The 26,025-nt window shown below is 44.2% G+C and overlaps 1 protein-coding gene across 1 annotated transcript; it reads left to right on the forward strand.

Moving 5' to 3' along the window:
• Nucleotides 1–520: 520 nt before the first annotated feature.
• LOC124554109 (ankyrin-1-like) lies at nucleotides 521–25,716 on the forward strand. The gene is made up of 3 exons (XM_047128175.1): nucleotides 521–584; nucleotides 21,748–22,324; nucleotides 25,142–25,716. The coding sequence occupies exons 2-3, from the start codon at nucleotides 21,759–21,761 to the stop codon at nucleotides 25,620–25,622; spliced, it is 1,047 nt and encodes a 348-aa protein (XP_046984131.1). The 5' UTR covers nucleotides 521–584; nucleotides 21,748–21,758; the 3' UTR covers nucleotides 25,623–25,716.
• The last annotated feature ends 309 nt before the right edge of the window (nucleotides 25,717–26,025 follow it).

Below are 26,025 nucleotides of genomic sequence, written 5' to 3' on the forward strand. Positions count from 1 at the left end.
ACTGAAATGCACTCTCATCCACTCGTAAGTAATTTATATAGTAGCAGAGTTGACATCCTCCACTAGCAGCCCTCGTAACAAATTTTGCTGAATGCTTTTACTGTCACGACGTAATGCCTATGGCTTCATCCAAGTGGGTATCCTTCCGTCTTGCGCCGCTTTTCTTCCAAATACGCACACAGTGGAATTGCGATTCTAGCAACTGCAGCGCCTAATAACAAGTTGTTGTTGTCCGCTGTCTTGAAATTTGCTGATAAATGTGACAACAACGTAATACCCCTTTTTAGCGCGACGTCAATGATCTGAGTCAAAGCAATTTGACGAATCAGTATGTGATAATATTTCTTTGTCAAAGATAGTGTAGTACGAGCCTAAGCGAGGGTCACGCCTCGTGCCTTCGACCTTCTGCGGCAGCATTCTACGCGGTGTGTGTGTGGGGGGGGGGGGGGGGGGGGAGGGGGCAGCGTGACGTCAGACCAGCTGCCCCGTCAGTTCTGGAACACTCTCTGGCGACGCGTGGCAGCGAGCGACGCTCAGTTCTTTTCCTACAGCAGGACGGGCGAGAGTGTGTGCGGAAACGGCAGGTAGGGAAACGAGCATAGTAATGTTTTCGTGTCGCAAACGTTTGGCGAACAAGAATGGAACTTCCTCCGAAACAAAAGTATTACTCGGCTGATTTCATAGGAATGTATCATTGCAGTTCCTTAGCTCTTGTCACCCAGTTTTTTCAGAAGAGAAGAGACGCAATGGAAATGATAGAATGACTTATTTTAAGTACAACATTTTTACTGCCGCGTTATTTATTTACTCGCAATGATAAATTTGCACGAGGACCTCGTTTCGGCGACTTTCCATTACGAACTTTACCTGTGAAGATGGTGTAATAGGTATAACATTGTACCTTACGTCTGTCCACGCCTAAATAGGCCACCTTATGCTGAGATTTTAGCTAGCATCACGTGCCCCTTGCGGCTTCTTGCAGCGTAAATGTCGATTGCCTTTTTATGATCTGATCATATCATTTATATGTTTGCTTTTCATTTGCTTCATCCTCCAGCGATGCTATATGTTTGCAAAGGAATTTATATTTTTCCAGAAGTCTGTGATCACACTTAATTTTTCAGAGACTGTATTTTGAGGTATTTGCGCCTACAAGTATTGATATTTTGTGTTTATCACGATAATTCACCCTTTTTCTTTTACAGCAGGAATAAAATTTTAGAAATATTTTTCATATTAAAATTCTGTGATAGTTGGGGATGTACTCTGGATATTTTTCTGTATGAGTGTAAATTTCCATTTTCTCCAAAATGTTCATAGGTTGTCATTCAGGTACTTTGTGTAGAATTTTAAGGACACATACTTTCTGGCTTATAATCTTGACTTTTTAAATACAAGTAGAATATCGAGATACTATTTCTTATCGTATTTGAGCCTTGAAGTTATTAGTAAGAAATGCTGATTTTGTTTTGTTTCATTTTCTGGTATTTGGCCTACATATGGTGTTGTAACAGGTAGCATAAGTTTGTGATTTTCTTTCGTCTCATTATATTGTTATTTCCTTACTTTTCCCACCTGCTTTATGGTTTTGCGTGCTGTTCATGTAACTTTAGAACTATTTTGGGGTTGAAGTCATTTCATTGTTTCAAGTATTGCAGACTTTCTTTTTCTTTTGTATCTCGTTACCATCGAAAGCTAACTTTAACAGAATTTTAATCATTGTTTTGAAATTTGGGTATTTATGCGAATTTGGGTGTCAGGAATTTTCGTTTATGATGTCAGTCGTAGTAGGTTAGCTCCTCTATATATTTGAAATTGGTGGTAGCTGTTGTTGCTCAATTTTAGGTCTAAAAAGTTTAATGATTCGTTTTGTTCTGTCTGTATTGCAAATTTTGTGTTATTGTGCAAGTTGTTTAGTTAGTATTCCCAATGGTTTTCAAGATAGAACAGATTAAATGTTAGTTTCGTACAGTTTTCTTGAATAACTCGAAAACCATAGCCTTTAGCCAAAACGTGTCACAGTACAAAATTAAAAGCGACACTAAATTTGCTATAAGAAAGTTCCTATTCGTTTTCTCTTGATCTAATACTTGGCCTGATGAGACCAAGAGAATATAACGCTGTCACGTGACGTACATGCACCGTAGTTTAGGTATTTCTTGTAGACCAGTTTCGACAGTTTCCCGACTTAATAGACCAGATATTCCCCATGTGAAACTGTGCGTCTCGAATTCCTCTGCACTATTTTGGTGCTTTCAGAACAATCGCAATATACTGAATTATTCACGAGAAAACCAACAATGACCATTAAACGTTTCTATCTCTGAAACCATTCAGAATAGGGTGTACATCGATATGAAGTTTCATGTTCAACATAAGCAATACTATCACTCCTGGAACCACGTACCTCCTCCCCCCCCCCCCCCCCCCCCCCCCCCGAGTCACCGTGTAGAAAACCGCTTCCGATTTCAATGAACCTGCAGTGTGAATGTTACGTTTTTATCGTGGGGATGTCTATAAAATTTGTCGCGCACCTAACAGTTTCTTTAGTGGGAAAAGTTATTTCAACATAAATTGTGACTCTTTCACTTTAACATAGGTATGTTTGGTGTGAAGCTTGAGTATCTTCCTTATAAATAAGTCCATACTTTTTCACCGTAATGAGGATGAATGTTGAACTTGGCAGTGTAGTTTATGCAATTGAAAATCTTCCAGACACTTTATATTTTTGAAGCATACGATACGTGAACACTCGACGTCTATATGTGTTTCTGGCTGTCATAAGGCTCTCCACAGATAGCTCAGGTGGTGAAAGTAGAGGGTCAACGTTGAAGCCTCGTTCAGGGCACAGACATCTGATAACCCCAAAGTTCCTGTGGTGGTCGCTATAGGAGGCACTTGCTCTGGAAGCTGTGAGGAAATAAGTTGCCGTTGCGAAACAACACTTTATCGGCAGCAGGCAGTGAAGGTAACTGCATCTATTGCGAGCAACACAGGGTCGCTGGAGGCCGGGGCTTCCCGGAGCAGGTGACGCAGTGCGGCCACACTGGCGGAAAAGTACTGTGGGCAGAAGGGTGGGAAATAGCAGCAGCGAGGCTGACACGACGGCAGAGAAAAACAATGGCCTTGATGTCACAAGTACTCTCCGTCACACACTGTAGCGTAGTTGGTATTAGCTGTTTCTATTTTTTTATTTTATTTTTTATTTTTGCAACATGCTCCTGGTCAACAATAATTTTGTGCTACATCTTTCGGTTTCATTTTCACACAATATACATGATCAGCAAGACTTTGATTCACTCATTTGAATTGCGATTTTTTGGATCGGAATACAAAAATATGTTTATTAGAGTGCATTTCATGTCTCATACTGTTTGAAAATAATGTTTCACAATAATTACTAGGGGGTCGAAAAGTTTTTACTCTAACAAATAAACAATGGCAGAAATTTCATAATACCAATTTATTTTTCAATATGATACCCGTGTACACTAATACACTTAGAAGCCATGCTCAGATAACTTCTGCAAACCATTAAAATAAAAGGTCTTCGATTTAGAGTCTAACCAAGCGTTCATAATATCGATCACTGCATCATTATTGTGAAATTTCCGTCCTTTCAGGTCATTTTTTATGTTTGGGAAAAGAAAAACTTGTCATGGAGCCAAATCCGGAGAATATGGTGGATGACGTAGCAGTTCGAGCCGGCAGTCACGCAGAGTTTCCAGTGTTGCGAGGGCCTTGTGCGCTTGTCCGTTGTCCTGATGCAAAAGCTCTCCGCTCGCCAATTGTCCCCGCCTTTTTTTATCTTTATCTGTTCTCTCAAACGGCGCAGGAGGGTGCGATAGTATGATTCATTGATAGTTAACGCCCTTTTGCAAGCAATCCTCCATAATTAGCCCTTCTGCATCCCAGAAGACCAATATCAACACCTTAGCGCCTGGTATTTCCACCAGAGATTTTTTTGAGGGTAGGGGACGAAGGATGTTACCATTGTTGTGAGTGTTGTTTTGTCTGAGGATCAAAGTGGTGTACCCACGTTTCGTCCATTGTCACATACATGCAAGAAACCTCTCTTCATCCGCTTCAGATTGGCGGACGATTTCTTCACAAAACTGCACACGCTCCTGTTTCTGATTTGCATTCAAGTCTTTTGGGACCCACCGAGATGAAACTTCCCGCATTCCCGAAACATTCACAACAATGTCAAGCGCACGCCCGTGGGAGGTTCCGAATGTGGCTTCAGTGTGCTGCGATGCTGCTCGACGATCCTGCAACATCGCATCGTGAACTGCAGCCACTGTTTCATCAGTGGCAACGCTGACACGCCTTCCGCTCCTTGGCGCGTCTGCCACACTCGTTCATCCACGTCTGAAGTCGGACACCCAGTTTTTCACTGTCGCATAAGACGGAGCACTCTCCTTCTTAAGTGTATTCCGCATGTCCTGCTAAATTTTCTTGGGCGTCATTCACTTCAAATGAAGATATTCAAACACAGCACGTTTCTTGAGTGTCTCGTTATCTGCCATTTAGCTTACACTACGGTATACAACGTATCCTAGCGGCAAAACTAACGAAGCCGGAGCCGCGAAATTTGACTTGCACATCCACAAAAGGCCACCATAAAAGTAGGTGACGTTGTTTGTGCGAGACATTACGGTAACCTTCTCGGGCTAGAAACTTTTCGGACCGTCCCTCGTAAGAAAATACTGTGGCATAGGTAGTAACTGTGTACGCTACATGAAATTGTCAGGTAGAATAATGTTTTCCTCATCTTTGACAAACGGTTGCTTATATTTTGGAATAGTTTGACTAGATAATTTTGTGAATTTGTGTTCGTGTATACTTCCATTAAAAGTCATGGGCAGTCAGCTCTGTTGGCGGCGGGGGAAAGGGGAGGGGCGAAATCTCAACACATGGGGGTGGGAAGTTAGTCTCGCCTGCGTATTATGAAAGTATGCCGTTTCAAGGCAACAGCACATCGAAGCTTTGCAAAAAAAAAACGTCATTTTTGGTACAATTTGTTATAAATAAACGACATGTAATGACGTGTGGGCAGGTAAAGCCTTCATTACATTTAAGTTACGGTACGGAGGCTGCGCTTGCAGTAGTTCATTGTGATGTAGGGGTTATAAGTGTTGAGTTACAGAGCAGAAGGAAACTGTGGGAATGATTCGCGTCCTGTCATATCCAAAATTTTGTACAAATTTTTAACAAAGGCGTATAGAGAAAATAGCACAACGTTTTTCAGTAAGTTCCACGCTAATTCTTGACAACACTTTAATCTCTCTCCTACCCACAGCCCAGTTCACGTGGATGCATAATATTACACATTTATGAACGAAGTAACTTTCCAAGTTCACATACCCTACAGTAAAGAAAAGGCATAACTTCCAGTTAACATCAGCTGCGATGTTATATCGTTACTCTTCCATCACGTTCCGCATACCGTTAAGTTATTGAAAACCTCTACGAACTCTTTCATATGCCACGGACGAAAAGAATATGCATTGAAGCACTAAAGAAACTGGTATACCTGCCTAATAGCCTGTAGGGCCCCCACGAGCACGCAACGTGCCGCAATACTACGTGGCATGGACTCGACTAATGTCTGAAGTAGTGGTGGAGGCAAATGACACCATGAATCCTGCAGGGCTGTCCATAAATCCGTAAGAATACGAAGGTGTGGAGAACAGCACGTTGCAAGGCATCCCAGATATGCTCAATAATGTTCATGTCTGGGGAATTTGGTGGGCAGCGCAAGTGTTTAAACTCAGAAGAGTGTTCCCGGATTCACTTTGTAGCATTTCTGGACGTGTGGCTTGTCGCATTGTCGTGCTGAAATAGTCCAAGTCCGTCGGAATGCACAGTGGACGTAAATGGATGCAGTTGATCAGACATGATGCTTATGCACACATGTCACAGTCGTATATAGACGTATCAGGGGTCCCATATCACTCCAACTCCACATGCCTCACACCATCACAGAGCCTCCACCAGCTTTAACAGTCCCCCACTGACATGCAGGGTCTATGGATTCATGACATTGTGTGCATACCTGTACACGTCCACCCGCTCGATACAATTTGAAACGAGACTCGTACAAGCAGGCAACAACATGTTTCCAGTCATCAACAGTCCAATGTCGGTGTTGACGGGTCCAGGCGAGTCGCAAAGCTTTTTGTCCTGCAGTCATCTTCTTTATTCTGGCCTTCTTTGTTATTGTTTCAGGAGTTTTTTCAGCTTCAGCTACAAATTGCCTGTCCGTTCATGGAGCCCACTCACTATTTGACACCTAGTCCATTCATGCTATGTAATCTGCTTGTTACTTCATTATTAAAACATATTATGACAATCAGACCATCATGAATGGGTGACCTACAAAAAAGAAAAAAAGACAGTTTTAGGCAAGCATTCCCAAATTGCAGCTATTGGAGCTTTCATTCTGTTTTTGTGTTTTGCCATGTAAATATTTTTCCAGGGGTTTAGAATCTGAAAGATCTCTGTATATTGGCATTAGTTCCACAGTAACAGTTTCTGGCATGAGGTGTGCATGTGCCTGTTTTTGTCCATTTTCTTTTGTTTTTCTCATCTCACTGACATTATCACTGTTTCTCCTGATGAACAGACCATAATAATGTGTAAGGTTTTCTATCTTCGATTTGTTGTCAGCCTTGTCCACCAACAGCTATGCCAATAGAAAAGTTTTTTTCTATCGTGTTCTTCTCTTTAGCACATACGCTACACATTCCATTTTTTAAATTTCAGTTTCAGCATATGGCTTAGCAGTCACAACAAAGTCACAGATTCCACAGTAGTGAATGTATTGCACACAGCATCTAGCAACTGACCTACTAAAAATAGAGACTACCTCCATACTATTCATAACATCACTGAAACCTTCAAAGTTTTTGTCACATTTGTGTTAGTCTGCCTTACTGACTTAATCTTGGCAATGTTTTGTCAAACATTCGTAGTTCAGCACGTTGCTCATATCTACAGAGGTAGCTGTGATAGCTTCAGTCAGCAATGTGTGGCGTCACTTCTGCCATGAACCGTCCAGTGCAGCAACAGTATCAGCATACTGACTAATACCTGCAGTTTATTTCGCTGTCCTGACCTAGAAACTTCACGTTGTTAGGCCATTGTAGAAACACTTGTAATACCTTCCGGACCTGACAGGTCGCAGTGGGAGATCCATCATAGCACACAATATCTGGGCTGCTTCTTCCCTTCCGAATACACCTCATGTCACGTGCAAAGCGAATATCTGCCTCCCTACATTTTATGCTTTTTACAGGAGATGTCATTGTACAGGGTGATTATAATTAAAGTTAAACGTATGGCAGAATAAAAAAAAAATGGTGGCGCTGTAAGAATACGTAAATGAAAACACCTGTTAAGCGCACGACCCACTGAAGTTGGTATAAACACGCCGGGTACACGGCTTTTCCTCCTTTCGCGTCTGCGACGTTCGCCGTGACTGTCTCAAAGCAGGATCGAGCTCTGCTTGTAAAGCTGTATTACAAGAATGATGACTGTGCACGCGTCGCTCTGCAGAAGTTCCGGACACTTAAGGGTTTGAAAAAAGGCGTCGGTGCGATGACTGCCGTGGGTCTGGAGAAAATTACTCGGAAATTCGAAAAGACGGGTTCTTTTGGTGTACAACCTGGTAGAGGGAGGAAACGAGTTGATTCGACGTCAGTGGAAGCAGTGGCCACTGCAGTGGAGGGGGAGACGAGTGGTGGTGGGCAAACGTGTGGTGCACGGAGAACTGCCCGAACATTCGACACACCCGTGAGCACGGCGGGTAAAATTCTACGAAACATCCTTCTTTACTAGCTATTCAAAATTATCCATGTACACTAGTTGTTTCCACACGCAAATTAACCAGTACCATTCATCATGAAAAGGTCACTGTGTGGTGCGGGTTTATGGCATCATTTATCATAGGGCCATAATTTTTTCGAAGACACAGGTGCTTTCGGTCCTGTTGCCCGTACCTGGTAAGCGCTATGTGTGTCTTTGGCGCAACCACGTCATTCCAGCACTCCAACAGCCTGGATGTGTGGATGGGATCATTTTTATGCAAGATGGCGCTCCTCCGCGCATTACAAATCCAGTTAAGCAGCTGCTGAAGCGCCATTTCGGAAATGCTAGAATTATCAGCCGCCATTTGCCTACATCCTGGCCGTCCCGATCACCTGATCTCAATCCGTGAGACTTCTGGCCGTGGGGCTATCTGAAAGATGTTCTGTTCACTGTTCCGATTGCAAACTTAGCTGCGCTGAAGGCACGCATTGCGCAACACATTCTGAAAGTGACCCCGGAAACACTTTGATCAGTTGTGGAACATGCTGTTTCTCGATTTCAACTTTTTGCCGTAAACGGTGGACAGCATATTGAACATGTTCGGCGCCAGTCAGACGGAAATTAATAATCCGATTTGATTTTGATTGATGCTTTTTATGCGGGTTTTGGCCTCGGGAAAATACACTCCTGGAAATTGAAATAAGAACACCGTGAATTCATTGTCCCAGGAAGGGGAAACTTTATTGACACATTCCTGGGGTCAGATACATCACATGATCACACTGACAGAACCACAGGCACATAGACACAGGCAACAGAGCATGCACAGTGTCGGCACTAGTACAGTGTATATCCACCTTTCGCAGCAATGCAGGCTGCTATTCTCCCATGGAGACGATCGTAGAGATACTGGATGTAGTCCTGTGGAACGGCTTGCCATGCCATTTCCACCTGGCGCCTCAGTTGGACCAGCGTTCGTGCTGGACGTGCAGACCGCGTGAGACGACGCTTCATCCAGTCCCAAACATGCTCAATGGGGGACAGATCCTGAGATCTTGCTGGCCAGGGTAGTTGACTTACACCTTCTAGAGCACGTTGGGTGGCACGGGATACATGCGGACGTGCATTGTCCTGTTGGAACAGCAAGTTCCCTTGCCGCTCTAGGAATGGTAGAACGATGGGTTCGATGACGGTTTGGATGTACCGTGCACTATTCAGTGTCCCCTCGACGATCACCAGTGGTGTACGGCCAGTGTAGGAGATCGCTCCCCACACCATGATGCCGGGTGTTGGCCCTGTGTGCCTCGGTCGTATGCAGTCCTGATTGTGGCGCTCACCTGCACGGCGCCAAACACGCATACGACCATCATTGGCACCAAGGCAGAAGCGACTCTCATCGCTGAAGACGACACGTCTCCATTCGTCCGTCCATTCACGCCTGTCGCGACACCACTGGAGGCGGGCTGCACGATGTTGGGGCGTGAGCGGAAGACGGCCTAACGGTGTGCGGGACCGTAGCCCAGCTTCATGGAGGCGGTTGCGAATGGTCCTCGCCGATACCCCAGGAGCAACAGTGTCCCTAATTTGCTGGGAAGTGGCGGTGCGGTCCCCTACGGCACTGCGTAGGATCCTACGGTCTTGGCGTGCATCCGTGCGTCGCTGCGGTCCGGTCCGAGGTCGACGGGCACGTGCACCTTCCGCCGACCACTGGCGACAACATCGATGTACTGTGGAGACCTCACGCCCCACGTGTTGAGCAATTCGGCGGTACGTCCACCCGGCCTCCCGCATGCCCACTATAAGCCCTCGCTCAAAGTCCGTCAACTGCACATACGGTTCACGTCCACGCTGTCGCGGCATGCTACCAGTGTTAAAGACTGCGATGGAGCTCCGTATGCCAGGGCAAACTGGCTGACACTGACGGCGGCGGTGCACAAATGCTGCGCAGCTAGCGCCATTCGACGGCCAACACCGCGGTTCCTGGTGTGTCCGCTGTGCCGTGCGTGTGATCATTGCTTGTACAGCCCTCTCGCAGTGTCCGGAGCAAGTATGGTGGGTCTGACACACCGGTGTCAATGTGTTCTTTTTTTCCATTTCCAGGAGTGTAGAAAACCGATGTGAGTGATGCTTTTTATGCGGTTGTTGGCTTCAGGACAATAAAAAACTGATTTTTCCCATACCATGTGATATGACCTTGCCGCTGTGGATGGACTTACTTAAGAAACAGTATAACACCTGTACACCCATGCACAATGAATAGTACAGTTTATTTAACGTCAAACGTACACCTCAGGCATTGTCATATGACTCATTTGTCATTTGTAGTCGAGCACCATTAAATTATGTTTACAGCGCCGTCTATTGCTACGTTTTGCAACTATTTATTTTTCTTCTGCCACGTATTTTCCCCCTTCTCCGATAATATTCCGTTGCAATTTGATGTCATTGTGACCAGTGGTGCTATTTCTGCAGCGTTTCGAAAGTTTAACTTTAATTGTAATCAGCATGTACATTTCGTTTCTTTACAGACTTGACATCCCACTACAGGTCTGCTGGATAGAATTCGTTCTTACTTACGTCTTCATTAAATGTGAGATATTTTTCACTAGTACAGTATTTACATTAGCAACAGACAAATGCAATTGTGAAAGGATGCACTTACTAATAAATGTAGCCGTTGCTTTCACTGTTTAAAGCACCAACATTTTGTTAATAAATTCTCTATAATATGTTTCAACTTATTTTTGAACTACAGCCTGCCGGACTTTAAGGCCTAAACCCACTTTCCTGCAGCGTAACAGGTTTTTCATTTTTACAGTGTCCATCAAAATGTTTGTACTGATTACAGTAAAACTTACGACTGTAATTAAACTTATTCGGTTTTGGTGCTTTATGATGTCAAATCGTTGAAATACGCAGTCACAACAACTTTACAACACGAACTCACGAAAAACGTAAGTAATCTAATTGTATTAACAGAAAGATCGATTGTAATAAATCCCTGATCATAATACTGTCCATAATTTCTTTAAGGATATTATACAAATGACTTGCTATGGAAATAGCGGCGCCAAAGTGAAGTAACAAGACACTGCAGGCAAGATTTTGTTTGATGGTAGCGTGACAGGCATTCAAGAGCTACATATTATGCTTTAGAAGGACATTTAAACACCACAGTAGTGAGGTAATACACGCAAAGCATGAATATTTTACAATAAGGAAGAATCGCATAATTTTATTAAATAAAAAAATCCATTTTCTGGGCGCTCATGACACCAGCTCCCTTTACACTTAATTTGTTTGTGATTCGTAAGCTTCCTGACATCCCTCTGTAACATGCATTTTGGTAGGAGTAAATCTTGTGTCGCTTGCAGAAATGTGAAAATGCACACTAATGGCTATAGACGGTGTACTCTAGATGAAACCACACAACTGGCCGAGCGGTTCTAGGCGCTTCAGTCCGGTACCGCGTGACTGCTACGGTCGCAGGTTCGAATCCTGCCTCGTGCATGGATGTGTGTGATGTCCTTAGGTTAGCTAGCTTTACGTAGTTCTAAGTTCTAGGGGACTGATGACCTCAGATGTTAAGTTCCATAGTGCTCAGAGCCATTTCAACCATTTGATTTGAAACCGCACAACGCTGCATCAGAGATCTTTTACCAGGAGAATAGATTAACTTGCGAGTATTATAAAGATGCCTTAGAATCCCTGGAGGGAAGGTGACGTTTCATTCGAGACAATTTAGGGGTCGATGATGTAAATTATGTGTAAGTCCCATAAAGACAAGAGAAAATCTAGGGCTCATACAGTGACATACAACATGGATGCTCTACTTCTGAGTGTCATGACGTACCATCTACTATGCAGCACAAAGTGCCCTCTGGAGTAGATGTGTTCTAAAAGGTTAGAAGAGTCGTAATGATCAGGATCAGTAAGGATACAGCGACCCAGGGCTCAGACCAGCATTAAAAAGAACACGAAGACGTGTGCAGAATTAGCGAACATTTGTCTGCTTCTTGATTCAGTGTGATTGTTCTTCACACACATGCATATGTAAACCCTGATCAGGTTTCCCATCTCTGCAGTAAAATAGACTTCCGTGATAGTCACAAGAAATTTCTCACGAAAAGTTATACCTCACATCTGTTAACACAAACTGATAATTTTCGCATGCTGATGAACAACTCTCATATCGTGATGTCTCTTTCAGGTAACACACCACGAAAAATCGAAATCATTTCCAGAAATGTGTAAGGCAAATAATAATTAATTATAGATTAGACCCATCATGATGTGTGTTGTGGGTATTTTAAGACTGCATATTGAGATTAGGATGTCGTGGTGAAACTGTAACACATGGCCACTTTTAATGTTTTATGTTGTAAATCGAGAAGATTAAGTACCGACTAATCACAGTAGTGCCAACATTTATTCTAATTTTGGAACTCATGATCACGTGATCAACTTACAGAGTTTTATTTCTTCGCAGTAGACAACTGGCAGAACTGCATATTGACACTGAAGAGCCAAAGAAACTGGTACACCCGCCTAATATCGTGTAATGACCCCGCGAGCACGCAGAAGTGCCGCGACACGACGTAGCATGGACTCGACTAATGTCTGAAGTAATGCTGGAGGGAATTGACACAATGAATTCTGCAGTGCTCTCCATAAATCCATAAGAGTACGAGGCGCTGAAGATCTCTTCTGAAGGGCACGTTCCAAAGCATGCCCGATACGTTCGGTAGCGTTCAGCTATGGTGAGTTTGATGGCCGGCGGAAGTGTTTAGCCTCAGAAGAGTGTTCCTGGAGCCACTCTGTAGCAATTCTGGGCGTGGGTGGTGTCGCATTGTCCTGCTGGAATTGCCCAAGTCCGTCGGAATGCACAAGGTGCTTGAATGGATGCGGGTGATCAGCCAGGATGCTTACGTATATGTCACCTGTCAGAGTCGTATCTAGACGTATCAGGGTTCCCATATCACTCCAACTGCACACGCCAATCACCATTAAACATCCTCCACCAGCTTGAACACGCCCCTGCTGACATGCAGGGTCCAAGGAATCATGACGTTGTCTCCACACCCGCACACGTCAATTCGCGCGATACAATTTCAGACGAGACCCGTCCGCCCAGACAACATGTTCCCAGCCATCAACAGTCCAGCGCCGGTGTCGACGGGCCCAGGCGAGGCGTAAAGCATTGTGTCGTGCAGTCATCAAGGGTACAGTAGTGGGCCCTCGATTGCGAAAGCCCGTATCGATAATGTTTCGCTGAATGGTTCGTACTCCGTCACGTTTTCATGGCCCAGCATTGAAATCTGCAGCAATCTGCGGCACGGTTGCATTTCCGTCACGTTGGACGATTCTCTTCAGTCGTCGTTGGTCCCGATCTTGCAGGTCCTTTTCCGGCCGCAGCGATGTTGGAGACCTGATGTTTTGCCGGATTCCTGTTATTCACGGTACGCTCGTGAAATGGTCGTGCGGGAAAATCCCCACTTCATCGCTACCTCGGAGACGCTATGTCCGATCACTCGTGCGCCGACTATAACTCCATGTTCAAACTCGCTTAAATCTTGATAACCTGCTGTTGTAGCAGCAGTAGCCGATCGAACAAAAACGCCAGACACTGGTTGTCTTATACAGGCGTTGCCGACTGCTGCGCCGTATTCTGCCTGTTTACGTATCTCTGTATTTGAATACACATGCCTGTACCAGTTACTTTGGCGCTTCAGTGTATAATTTAACAAGTAATGGCTTAAGTCTCACTGACAGATTGAATCCTTTATGTGGTGTCACCGCCGGACACCACACTTGCTAGGTGGTAGCCTTTTAAATCGGCCGCGGTCCGCTAGTATCGACGGACCCGCGTGTCGCCACTATCAGTGAATCCAGACCGAGCGCCGCCACACGGCAGGTCTATTGAGACGTACTGGCACTCGCCCCAGTTGTACAGCCGACGTTGCTAGCCATGGTTCACTGAGAATTACGCTCTCATTTGCCGAGACGATAGCATAGCCTTCAGCTAAGTCAATTGCTACGACCTAGCAAAGAGCCATTTATCCTTTGCTATGTATCTAATGAAGCATGTACAGTAACAAGACCAATGTCACCAATTGTGGATTAAAGTTAAGTATTCCAGCAGCTACGTACTTTTCTTTATAGCATTCATTACGTATCCTGTGTCAGACCTCACGCCAGCCTGCGTGAGTTTAAACGCATGCCTTTCGGTTACCCGTCGCTGTGGACTGGCTGTCTTGTCAGTCCACACTACTTTAGGTATCTACATTTTTGCCAGCAAGACAGTCAGCTAACTCCCTGGTTAGGAGAGACGTATAGATATTCTTTGCATTTTGAGATTTAGCCTCATTGAGACAATGAGTCTCACCGAGTTTTTCATGTTCTTAACACGAGCAAAACCCTATGGGACGGTGGTGCTTTTGCCCGCCATACTTGCGAATGCGTAACTTCAAACAATAACACATTCCCTAGTATCATTATCATCAAATTCGTTCCATAGCAATTGTCAAACCCAAGCAACTTCGCTGACGAATAGATTTCCGTGTAGCAAATAGCCACTCACCCATTCGGTCCTACTATCGAACAAATGTTCCATTGAAACTACAGCAGATGCATTCCGTACTGCATTTGAAATGTAATTTTCTTACGAAGACTAGACAGCCATCCAGCATAGCAACATAGAATTTCACCAAGATACAGTCTGGAATACAACAGTCGGTATCGTTGTTTGGTACTTTGTGTAAGTGATTTTCATGCTAAATATCTATCCACTCCCATTAGCTGAGTGATCAGCGGTGGCTGAATGCCCCACCAATGGGGCCGGGTTCGATTCCCGGCTGGGGCAGGAGATTTTTCTCCGCTCACGGACTGGGTTTTGTGTTGTCCTCCTCATCATTTCATCCCCCTCTCCGACGCACAAGTCGCCCAATGTGGCGTCGGATGCAGTAAGTACTTGCGCTCGGCGGCCGAACTTCCCTGAATGGGGGACTCCTGGCCCACATTGCCGTACGCTCATTTCTATGGTAAATAATACGCGTAGAGAGCACAGTATTACATCCAGGGCAACTGGGAAAGGCGGGAATTTTAAAAATTCTGATAATTTTAGTTTTTGCAGATTTCAGTTAAATTTTTGTAATTTTGCTTTATACCGCTAGCACAGAATAATACTGCAGCAATAAACCATAAACAACACAAGAAGACCCAAATGAATCTCAAGTTGCAAACAAAATGCGCCGTTTACAACAACAAAACAAAGTACACAGACAAGCATCTGCCTACAGCAAAATGTGTCGAAGATTTAGGGCAAAGACTGTGCATTATTTCGTAACAACAAACTGCTTTCGCCTTCGACGAGCGTGACGTCGCAACTCTTCACGTTTGTAACAGATTGCGGGAAAATATTGTGAATGGTGGTTTGAGAAGCGTTACTTTCAAAGTATGTTTCCTTTCACGCAAGATGAATTATGTTACATGTGAGAACGCGTGATGAATTCGTAAAATTTCGAAGCGTTTGATTCTCATTCAAAACTTAAGGGTTTGAGAAGCAGCCATTTCGAAAAATTACAGGTCCCAAAGACCAGCCATTTATACCATTATTTAAACATTTGCTGGCACATTTGTGTTTGATACATCGTAAAGGGCAAGACACGCTAAAAAAGAGCAACGTTATATGAGAAAGCATAGCTTGTGTTGTAGTTGTACTGTATGTGTATTAGTTAAACCATTAACTTTTCTTAATTCTGTGTTCATGGATCTGAAGTGATACTTAGTCCAATTTATGTATTGCCTAAACATCTCATTCTGTTTTAGACTTATAATGTCCTCACAGACGCAGAACTAGTGGGATGTGGTGGTTGACACAATATCTCTCTAGAATGCACAGTCTTTTTTTCTAAGTTTATGTGTGACGTCATGCCTCTGTTGTTATAATCTAGTGCTTATGCCTCAGATTTCAAATACTCCCTCTGTATGAGTACAGATATCCTGTATTACCATTTAGGGTCTGGATTTTTCTATATTTTCCAAAATTTTAATCTTTTACGTATTTTTCAAGAGTCTATGGAAATGTATAAAAATGTATATACTTATCAGCTAGAACATTATGACCACCTACCTAACAGCTGGTATGTCCAACATTACCACGGATAACAGCCGTGATGTGTCATGGCATGGAAGTAATGAGTTCTTGGTAGGTCGCTGGAGGAAGTTGGCACCACATCTGTACACAAGTCACCGAATTCCCGTAAATTCCGGGGACGGGGCGGAGAGCTCTGACGTTATGTAGATCCACATCCCAGATGTGTTCGATCAGCATCAGATCTGGCGAGCTAGGGGCTGTCACATCAATTAGCACTCGTCACTGTGTTCCTTGAACCACTCCATTGCACTCTTGGCCTTGTTATGTGTCACATTATCTTGTTGAAAAATGCCTCAGCCGACGCAAACATGATCGTCGTGATGGAGTGTATGTGGTCTGCAACCAGTGTACGATACGATACACTTCGGCAGTCAGGGTGCCTTGCACGAGCTCCACTGGATCCATGGATGCCCATGTGAATTTTCCGCAGAGCATAATGGAGCCGCCTCCAGCTTGTCTCTGTCCCGCAGTACAGGTATCGAGGAGTGGTTCCCCTGGAAGATGACGGATTCGCGCCCTCCCATCAGCATGATGAAGAAGGTGTAGGAATTCGTCAGACTATGCTGTGCTCTGCCACTGTGCCATGTCCAGTGTCAGCGGTTACATGCCCATTTCAGTTGTAGCTGCCGATGTTGTTGGTGTTAACATTGGCACATGCATCGCTCATCGGCTGCAGAGGACAATCGTTAGGAGTGTTCAGTGCACTGTGTCTTCTAACACACTTGTGTACTCTGCCCTGGGGTAAAGTCTGATGTTAGTTCTGCCACAGTTCGTTGACTGATCTATTTTACCAGTCGGCAAAGCCTACGACGTACAACACGTCGAATGAGGGATGGCCAACCAACCCACGACGTCTGGACTTGATTTCACCTTGTTTTAGCCATGTGCTGAAGACACTCATCACAGCACTCGTAGAATACAAGTCGTGCAGTTTCCGAAATACTCGCGTTGAACCACCAAGCCATCGCAATCAGCCCTTGGTCAAACTCAGATAGATCGTGCACCTTCTTCATTCTATATATGGACAGCATGTTCACTCATACTACGAGGGCAGTTCAATAAGTAATGCAACACATTTTTTTTCTCGGCCAATTTTGGTTGAAAAAACCGGAAATTTCTTGTGGAATATTTTCAAACATTCCCGCTTCTTGTATAGTTTCATTGACTTCCGACAGGTGGCAGCGCTGTACGGAGCTGTTAAAATGGCATCTGTAACAGATGTGCGTTGCAAACAATGGGCAGTGATCGAGTTTCTTTTGGCGGAAAACCAGGGCATCTCAGATATTCATAGGCGCTTGCAGAATGTCTACGGTGATCTGGCAGTGGACAAAAGCACGGTGAGTCGTTGGTCAAAGCGTGTGTCATCATCGCCGCAAGGTCAAGCAAGACTGTCTGATCTCCCGCGTGTGGGCCGGCCGTGCACAGCTGTGACTCCTGCAATGGCGGAGCGTGCGAACACACTCGTTCGAGATGATCAACGGATCACCGTAAAACAACTCAGTGCTCAACTTGACATCTCTGTTGGTAGTGCTGTCACAATTGTTCACCAGTTGGGATATTCAAAGGTTTGTTCCCGCTGGGTCCCTCGTTGTCTAACCGAACACCATAAAGAGCAAAGGAGAACCATCTGTGCTGAATTGCTTGCTTGTCATGTGGCTGAGGGTGACAATTTCTTGTCAAAGATTGTTACAGGCGATGAAACATGGTTTCATCACTTCGAACCTGAAACAAAACGGCAATCAATGGAGTGGCGCCACACCCACTCCCCTACCAAGAAAAAGTTTAAAGCGATACCCTCAGCCGGTAAAGTCATGGTTACAGTCTTCTGGGACGCTGAAGGGGTTATTCTGTTAGATCTCCTTCCCCATGGTCAAACGATCAACTCTGAAGTGTATTGTGCTACTTTTCAGAAATTGAAGAAACGACTTCAGCGTGTTCGTAGGCACAAAAATCTGAACGAACTTCTCCTTCTTCATGACAACGCAAGACCTCACACAAGTCTTCGCACCCGAGAGGAGCTCACAAAACTTCAGTGGACTGTTCTTCCTCATGCACCCTACAGCCCCGATCTCGCACCGTCGGATTTCCATATGTTTGGCCCAATGAAGGACGCAATCCGTGGGAGGCACTACGCGGATGATGAAGAAGTTATTGATGCAGTACGACGTTGGCTCCGACATCGACCAGTGGAATGGTACCGTGCAGGCATACAGGCCCTCATTTCAAGGTGGCGTAAGGCCGTAGCATTGAATGGAGATTACGTTGAAAAATAGTGTTGTGTAGCTAAAAGATTGGGGAATAACCTGATGTATTTCAATGCTGAATAAAACAACCCCTGTTTCAGAAAAAAAATGTGTTGCATTACTTATTGAACTGCCCTCGTACATGCATCATGTGTGTATCTGACGATCAGGTGACGCTGGTATAGCCTGGAAACGTTTATATAGATAGTAGGTCGATGGTCATAATGTCTTGGCTGATCAGTGTATGTTCTTATTGCTTACCTCCCCAGATTTCCAAACCCAGCCAGAGTATCTACAAACGGCACTTGAGTGCAGAGTTTAGCCGTATCTTAAGTACAGCTATCTGTCCACAGATTATTACAAAATATTACTCCATGACCACATAACGATGACATCTGTTTATATTTTCTTGTAAGTTAATAACTCCAAATATAATCCAACTAGGGCTGTCCGAATTTATGACATAGACTCTAATGGTACAAGATGGAAATAGTCTTCGAAATTCTGATCAACTGCAGCTATCAGAACTTAGATCCCAGATGGGTGTATGTATGTATGCAACATATGGAAATAATGTTTGAGGAACTGACTTAATCCTGTTATAAACACATATACATAGCTCTCTTTTGCTACTTTCGTGCGTCGTGGTTTCTCGCTCTCAGCTTTTACTCCCAACACCCCCAGACCAACGCTGGTTGGAAACATTTCTTGTCACTAGTGCAGACATAGCTCGTATGTACATTCTACATCCAATCTGATGCAGTTCATTCGATCTCTGACAGATGAGAACTCAGCATTGCAGGAGCGGTCGAGCAGTGGTGCACAAAAATGCAGTGCATGGGGAGTTACTCCAACATTGGCCACGCCTGTGACGCAATGCTCAAAATCCTACGAAACATCCTGAACTGCTATCCGTACAAAATTACCTATGTTCAGGAGCTGCTTCTTGCTGACCTACCAGCAAGACCGATTTTCGATCTGGAATTTCTTGCTCTCATGGAAGTGGAAAATGAGTGGCTATGGAACTCTGTGGACAGACGAAGCCCATTTCAAACGACATGTGAATAAGCAGAATATGGGCAACAGAAAATCTGGACGGCCATCAAACGGTATCACTTCATTCTGCAAAGGAATCAGTGGACGGCATCGTTTATCACAAGGCCGTATTTCCCCGAGGGGATGAGTCCTGTGGGTCCTGTTACCTTTACCGTCACTGGTTGATGATGTGAGAGTCTTTCGCGCACCAACGTCATTCCAACCCTTTAATAGCACGTGTGTCTGTGGATAGGATCATTTTTGTGCAAGATGGCATTCCTTCACACATTGCACAGCGAGTGAAGCAGTTGCTCAAAGCCATTTCGGAAATGGTTGAATTATCAGCCTGGCCGTCCAGCTCACCTGATCTTGATCCATGTGACTTCTGGCTGTGAGGTTATCTGAAAGATGACACGCTCAGTGCTTCAGTTACAAACCTTACTGAATTGGAGGCACACATGCACGACGTATTGTCAGCGTGACCCCCGAGGCACTTCCATTTGTTGTGGAACACACTGTTTCTCAGTTTCAACTTGTGGCACAAAGCGGTGGACAGCTTACTGTACGTGCCTCGCGCTTGTCTCACGGCAGTTAGAAACAGATGTCACGTTGCGTTTTATGCGGGTTTCGGCCCCAGCACAATTAAAAACCGGTTTTTCCCATCCGATGTGCTACGATCTCGGCGCGGTGGATGGGCTTGCCTAAGTAACACTGCCACATCTGTTAAGACTGCCAGACTTGTGCAGTTGCGCACATTGAACACTACAGATGGTGTAATGTGCTACCTAAGCCGCAGACTTCGTATTGCAGCTGACCTGTGATTTGAAACCGACCCCATTTTAATTTAAGAGCTTTACAGCATCATCTATTGGCAAAATGTTGTTTAGGTTTTTTTTTTTTGTTCCATCATGTGTTTCCCTGTGTCAATAATATGATGTTCAAATCTGACGCCATTCTGAGCAGTGGCGTTTTGAAAGTGGAGATTTAATTACGGACATCCTCTATATGGGAGGAGTATCACACACACACACACACACACACACACACACACACACACGCAAGTACACACGCGCGAGCGCGAGAATGCTTTGTACCAAGGGAGTAATCGGAATATATCGTAGAGAGGAGTTCTGCGTCTTTAGGGTAACGACAAGATATAGGAAAGGGGATAACTCTACACTTGCGTGTGTGTGTTCTCATTACCTCTATGTTCGTGAGAAAAGGGTGGTATTTAAGACAAAACTCAAATAACGAAATCAATACGTTCTCACTAAGAGGATCTATAATGAATGCAAACAAGTTTACAAGGAAAGTTGTGATGATTATTCGGAAAGTGAGATAGTACACAGATCCCAATTAAACACGCCTTCTGTCATCTCATAGGTAAGAACTGAAATCAAATCCAAGAAGATCCTCACTTCCCAAACTTTTGTTTCGAGATAAGATTCAGAGAGATCATGATATTATGTTTAGCATTTCTCATATACAGCTGCTGTGAGTAGCAACCGAATATTAGATTTGTTATCCTTGGCTTTATATTCATTTTCTATTACATGATTCTGATACATAGTAATTATTTCGCCGTAAAAGTTTTAAAGTAATGAAAAAAATACTTCCTCTTCAAGTAGGTTTCAAATTTTTGTTTAAGAATTCCGTGTATTTGGTCGTTAGTTCGGAGTGGGGGAGCGTGAACCAATTATCAGCAATCGCCAGTGAGTGTCCAGATCAATTAGTAGTGGGGCATACAGGTTACATGTTGGAATATCAGTCACTGGGTAGTTCACCACAAAGTGTATGCTGACACTAATTGCATTGAACGTGAGCATGAGCAGAGAAAGGCTTTGGATGTTTGAAACAAAATAATTACACAATGGAGGAGTAATCTCAATGAAAACTATCCTTTTATCAGTATTATCTCCAGTGCTGTGATAAGGGGAGATCAATTCCAAAACGATAACAGATATGTTAGTTGGACGGCTGATGTGTTCTATATTTCTGGCTCAATATTTTTTCCTATTCGTGGTTGGGTGTCGTCCTCTTGGAATGTGTCGAGTGTGTTGACGAGTCACAGTCGGATTGGTTAACTGACTGTGTGATCCAAGTCATGCAAGACAACGTACAGAAATAGCTGTTAAGAGCAGTGTAAACAGATTCCTTAATACGATGAGCGATTAGTAAGATACATCGTTTACTGTAGCTATTTATGACGTTCTTAGTAGTTTGCTAGACATCGATTTTGGTGACTGTGCAGTAGCTACAAATTTACGGAGCTACATCTCCAGTCTGTCTGAGAACACATTGTGGAAAATCTTCTAAATTGGGGCGAAGATTTCCAGCTGTTCACCTGTGTAGTTTGACATACCAATGATAACTTCGTGTTGTAATTCATCTGTTATGGGTAGCTTTTCCGAACTGTTTCTTGACACAGGTCTCTGTACCATATACAAATGTTGAGGGTGCTGTTGTAAGGACAAAGAGCTGCTCAGTGGTGACATGTTTCAGAATCAACCACCATGTTGGCCACCAAGAAAGTTCAGGAGACCGCAGCTGTGGATCTGGGTGCTCTCCTCGATGAGAGTGAGGGCGCCATAGTGATTCTGGTGGCAGGGCAGACGCGTCTGGTGGCACACAGGGCAGTCCTGGCCGCCAGGAGCCCCGTCTTCGCGGCCATGTTCCAGCACGACACACTGGAGGCCAGCACAGGTGAAGTCAGCATCACGGATATGGAGGGCCCAGTTTTGCGCCAGCTGCTGTCATACATGTACACACTCCAGGCCCCCCAGCTGTCCAGCATGACCCCACAAATGCTGGCAGTTGCTGATAAGTACGGCTTGTCGGCCCTGAAGGCTGCTTGTGAGCAGCAGCTGGCCACGCAGCTGACTGTGGAGAACGCGGCAGCCACAGCTGTCCTGGCAGTGAGGCACTGCTGCCCAAGCCTGACTCCGGCTTCAGTCGCCTTCATAAAAGACCACAACTTCCGAGTAATGGCTACACAGGGCTGGGCAGACATGATGCGTAGCCACACTGAAGATTTGATTGAAGTGAGTCGCCTGCTTGCTGAACCACCAGAAGAAATCAGGTAAATATGAGAATATGTGCTTATCTGTGTTGCCCAGTGCTCTCTCTCTCTCTCTCTCTCTCTCTCTCTCTCTGTGTGTGTGTGTGTGTGTGTGTGTGTGTGTGTGTGTGTGTGTGTGTGTGTTTTCAAGTTTACAATGTTTGCCATTGAATTTCCTTACATGTGTCCACACTGTGAAATACATCTGTTGACAGCTACAAAAGCCACTGGCTGATAGCTCACAAAGCTTTCATTGTATTCTCATGACTGGTTCACTGGATCTCTGGATGGAATTGTGTTTATTAGTAGATGAGTTAGCTACGAAAAATCAGGTATGAGCCAAATTTTTGATAGCTTCAAAAATTGTTTTCATCTTTAACATGTTCCATTTGTTTGCAGTAATTAATTTGTTACATTGTGTATGTACAACACATTGTTAGATGTTGGCATCTGGTTTCCAAACAAAGATTATGTTAACAATGCACCCAGCAGGTGACATTCTTGCTGTGGTCACAAAGATGTGCTGCTCACTACAGTAACAGACATGACTGTGTCTGTAGTTTGTAGTTAGGCAGGAGCGTGTTTGGAATTTGTTTTGCATGACCTACAGGTCACCATAACCTCTTCACAGTGAGAATACTTCAGGTGTTTCGTGTCACTGTAGCTGCTGGTGCTATAGGCAATAAGATCGCTATAAATGGCATACTGCTGGATAAAGGGAAGTTGAAGATAAAAAGTAAGTATGTCAATCTATACCAGCACCATGAACATGTTAGTATGTTGAACTTGAATCAATGAGGGCAGCAACATATTTACAGTTCGCATTTCTCGTGTTACCATGCTGTAAGCGCATACCTGTCGAAGCTTTTTGGTGCAGGGAAGTATACCACTGTTACCTCAGTCTTAAATCAACGTCTCTCACTATGCATTCAGCGACGAAGACGACACCTTAGAGCTGACAAGCGGACATCTGCACACTTCAGCATTCTACAGTCTAGCAGTTCCAGCTTTCACAAACATCCCATAAAGTGCCAACAAAAGTGGTGATAGCATTGGTGGCTATTAAAACTCGGCATGTCCTAATATAAAAAAAAAAACGCCTACTTAATAGTGTTACATACCAGTCAGTGTAATCAACGGCTGGCGTTGGCTATGAAGTTTTTCATGACAGTCTTTGCCTGAAAAGCTCTCGGTTGCCACATCAGATTCGAATAAAACTCAAACTTTCGATTGTATCCTCCACCATAGTCCTCCCTGATGGTCTTTGCCTGAAAAGCTCTCGGTTGCCACATCAGATTCGAATAAAACTCAAACTTTCGATTGTATCCTCCACCATAGTCCTCCCTGATGGTGATGATGGAGGAGTTCTCCCACTGGTGCTCCTCTCACACTACCACGGCATGTGTCTGCCACAGTAGAGGAAACTACCACAGGTCTGTGTGTTGCATTATTCGCTTCCACTTCCTTAGTACGTGTACGCAATATGCCAACAGTCTTGGTAACACATTATTCTATTGACTGCCAGCAATATAACTTTTAATGCACATCAAATGAAATATATCAGGCACTAAGGAAAATGGTATGGTTCTCAGTCTGTTTGTGTGTGCAAGCCATCCAGTACACAAGGTGCTGCAAGCACAGGGGCAGCAGGGTGTAGCAGTTTATTCCTTGTGTACCCACAAGACATCAGACCAGCCCACACAACAGTAACACAGCAACTTTGTGTGGGCCACACATTTCCTTCTCCTCTCTGTTTGTCGGTGTCTCAGAATGTGTGCTACACTTTGGTGCTATTTCTTAGTTCTTACATGAGCTGCATGTATTGTACAGTGTGTTCAGGAAGCTAAGATTGGGTTATAGGAATACATATAATATGTACACAAGTGCTTGAATTGTTAATTTACTGTGAGGCTATAGGTCTTTCTGATGTAATATTTAGACATGGCCGCCACAATAATCTATTTCAAATAGTGTTAGAGCATGTGCAATGCTTGTGCGTGCGTGCGTGTGTGTGTCTAATGGACTTAATATCATTGTTATATCTGTAATATGTCAACAAACTGTTTCCTGCAAAGCTCTAATTTTCTCTAATTGGTGATGGCATGCCCAGAATTTTACTAACTGGACTGAAATTTTATGCTGCCATTTGAGGACATTGCCATCAAATTCTTAGAGATTTGATTAGGTTGGTTGGTTGGTTTGGGGAAGGAGACCAGACAGCATGGTCATCGGTCTCATCGGATTAGGGAAGGATGGGAAAGGAAGTCGGCCGTGCCCTTTCAGAGGAACCATCCCGGCATTTGCCTGGAGTGATTTAGGGAAATCACGGAAAACCTAAATCAGGATGGCCAGATGCAGGATTGAACCACCGTCCTTCCGAATGCGAATCCAGTGTCTAACCACTGCGCCACCTCGCTCGGTAGATTTGATTAGTTTTGTGTTTTCCCTTTAAAGTGTCAGAAGATATTGCTGTTCAGAGATCCAGTGTTAGCTGTATTAAGTATATGTTTCTACAGAGGTCAACAAGTGGTTAACAGTAACATCCTGATTTCAAAGGAACTTTGTGTCTAGAATGAATTATTGCAAAATGCGATGACTCGCTCATGAGTTGAATTGTAGTAATGGTACGTGAATGAAAACTTTATGAGAGCATACTGATATACATACATATCTTTTACATTGACTTTCAGACTATTCCACATCGCAGATGGGATGCTGCTACTTTTTTAATTTTTCACTGGACAGATGCGTATTCATACAGTTTCATTGCTATGACAATTACCTTCATTTGATTTATGTGTTTACAGTAGAGTGTAAGAACTTCAATGTTCTGTACAGGAGTCTTTCGGTCGAGGAGAAAGGCAGGAGGCTGATCCAGGCAGCTGAGGAGGGGTCAGTGGAGGAGATACGGACTCTGCTCGCCGCAGGTGCTGACTTAGGAGTGAGGGACAAGTACATGGGGACCGCCCTGCATTGTGCAGCGAGGGAGGGACACGTAGATGCAGTGAAGTATCTGGTGGAGTGTGGTGCAGGCCTGGAAGACAGGAACAGGAAGCAGAGCACACCTCTGCACTTAGCTGCATGGAAAGGCCACACGGCTGTGGTGCGGCTGCTGGTGGCTTGTTCTGCGGACCCCAACACCAGGGGTGACTGTGGGTGGACGCCACTGCACTTTGCGGCGTGCTATGGCCACACAGAAGTGGCAGCTGCGCTGCTGGAGGCGGGATCTGACAGGGGAGCAAGAAATAACAAGGGGAACACGCCACTGGACCTTGCTAGAAATAACAATCACCAGCAGCTCATAGGGATTCTAACGTGACGTTTACAAGGCAACAAAAGTCAGGAGGAAAACAAACAAAGCACCACTCATGACTTAACATTATCTTTAAATAAAGTATTGATCCTGCGTCCAATGTTTGCACCCATCACTGTGTAGTGCATGTTCTACTCCAGTAACAACTCAGCAATAGGTACAACATGGATAGTAATGTAAGTATTCTTTCTCATTAGGAAAAGATCTGAAAAACGTTAGTTGAGCAACCATTTTAACGCTCGAGCAAGCATGTCAGTTTTGCAACATCTGTAGTCGCCAACCAGCCTTCATGTTCTTTAGAGGCACGAAAAATAGTGCCTCAATATGTTTGGTATTGAGAAAAAACTTTACTTTGCTTTTTACATAAATAAACATATTTTTCAATGTTTGAATTTTATTTCTTCTTCAT

The sequence above is a fragment of the Schistocerca americana genome, chromosome 11 (assembly GCF_021461395.2).
Source record: "Schistocerca americana isolate TAMUIC-IGC-003095 chromosome 11, iqSchAmer2.1, whole genome shotgun sequence".
NCBI classification, from domain to species: Eukaryota; Metazoa; Arthropoda; class Insecta; order Orthoptera; family Acrididae; genus Schistocerca; species Schistocerca americana.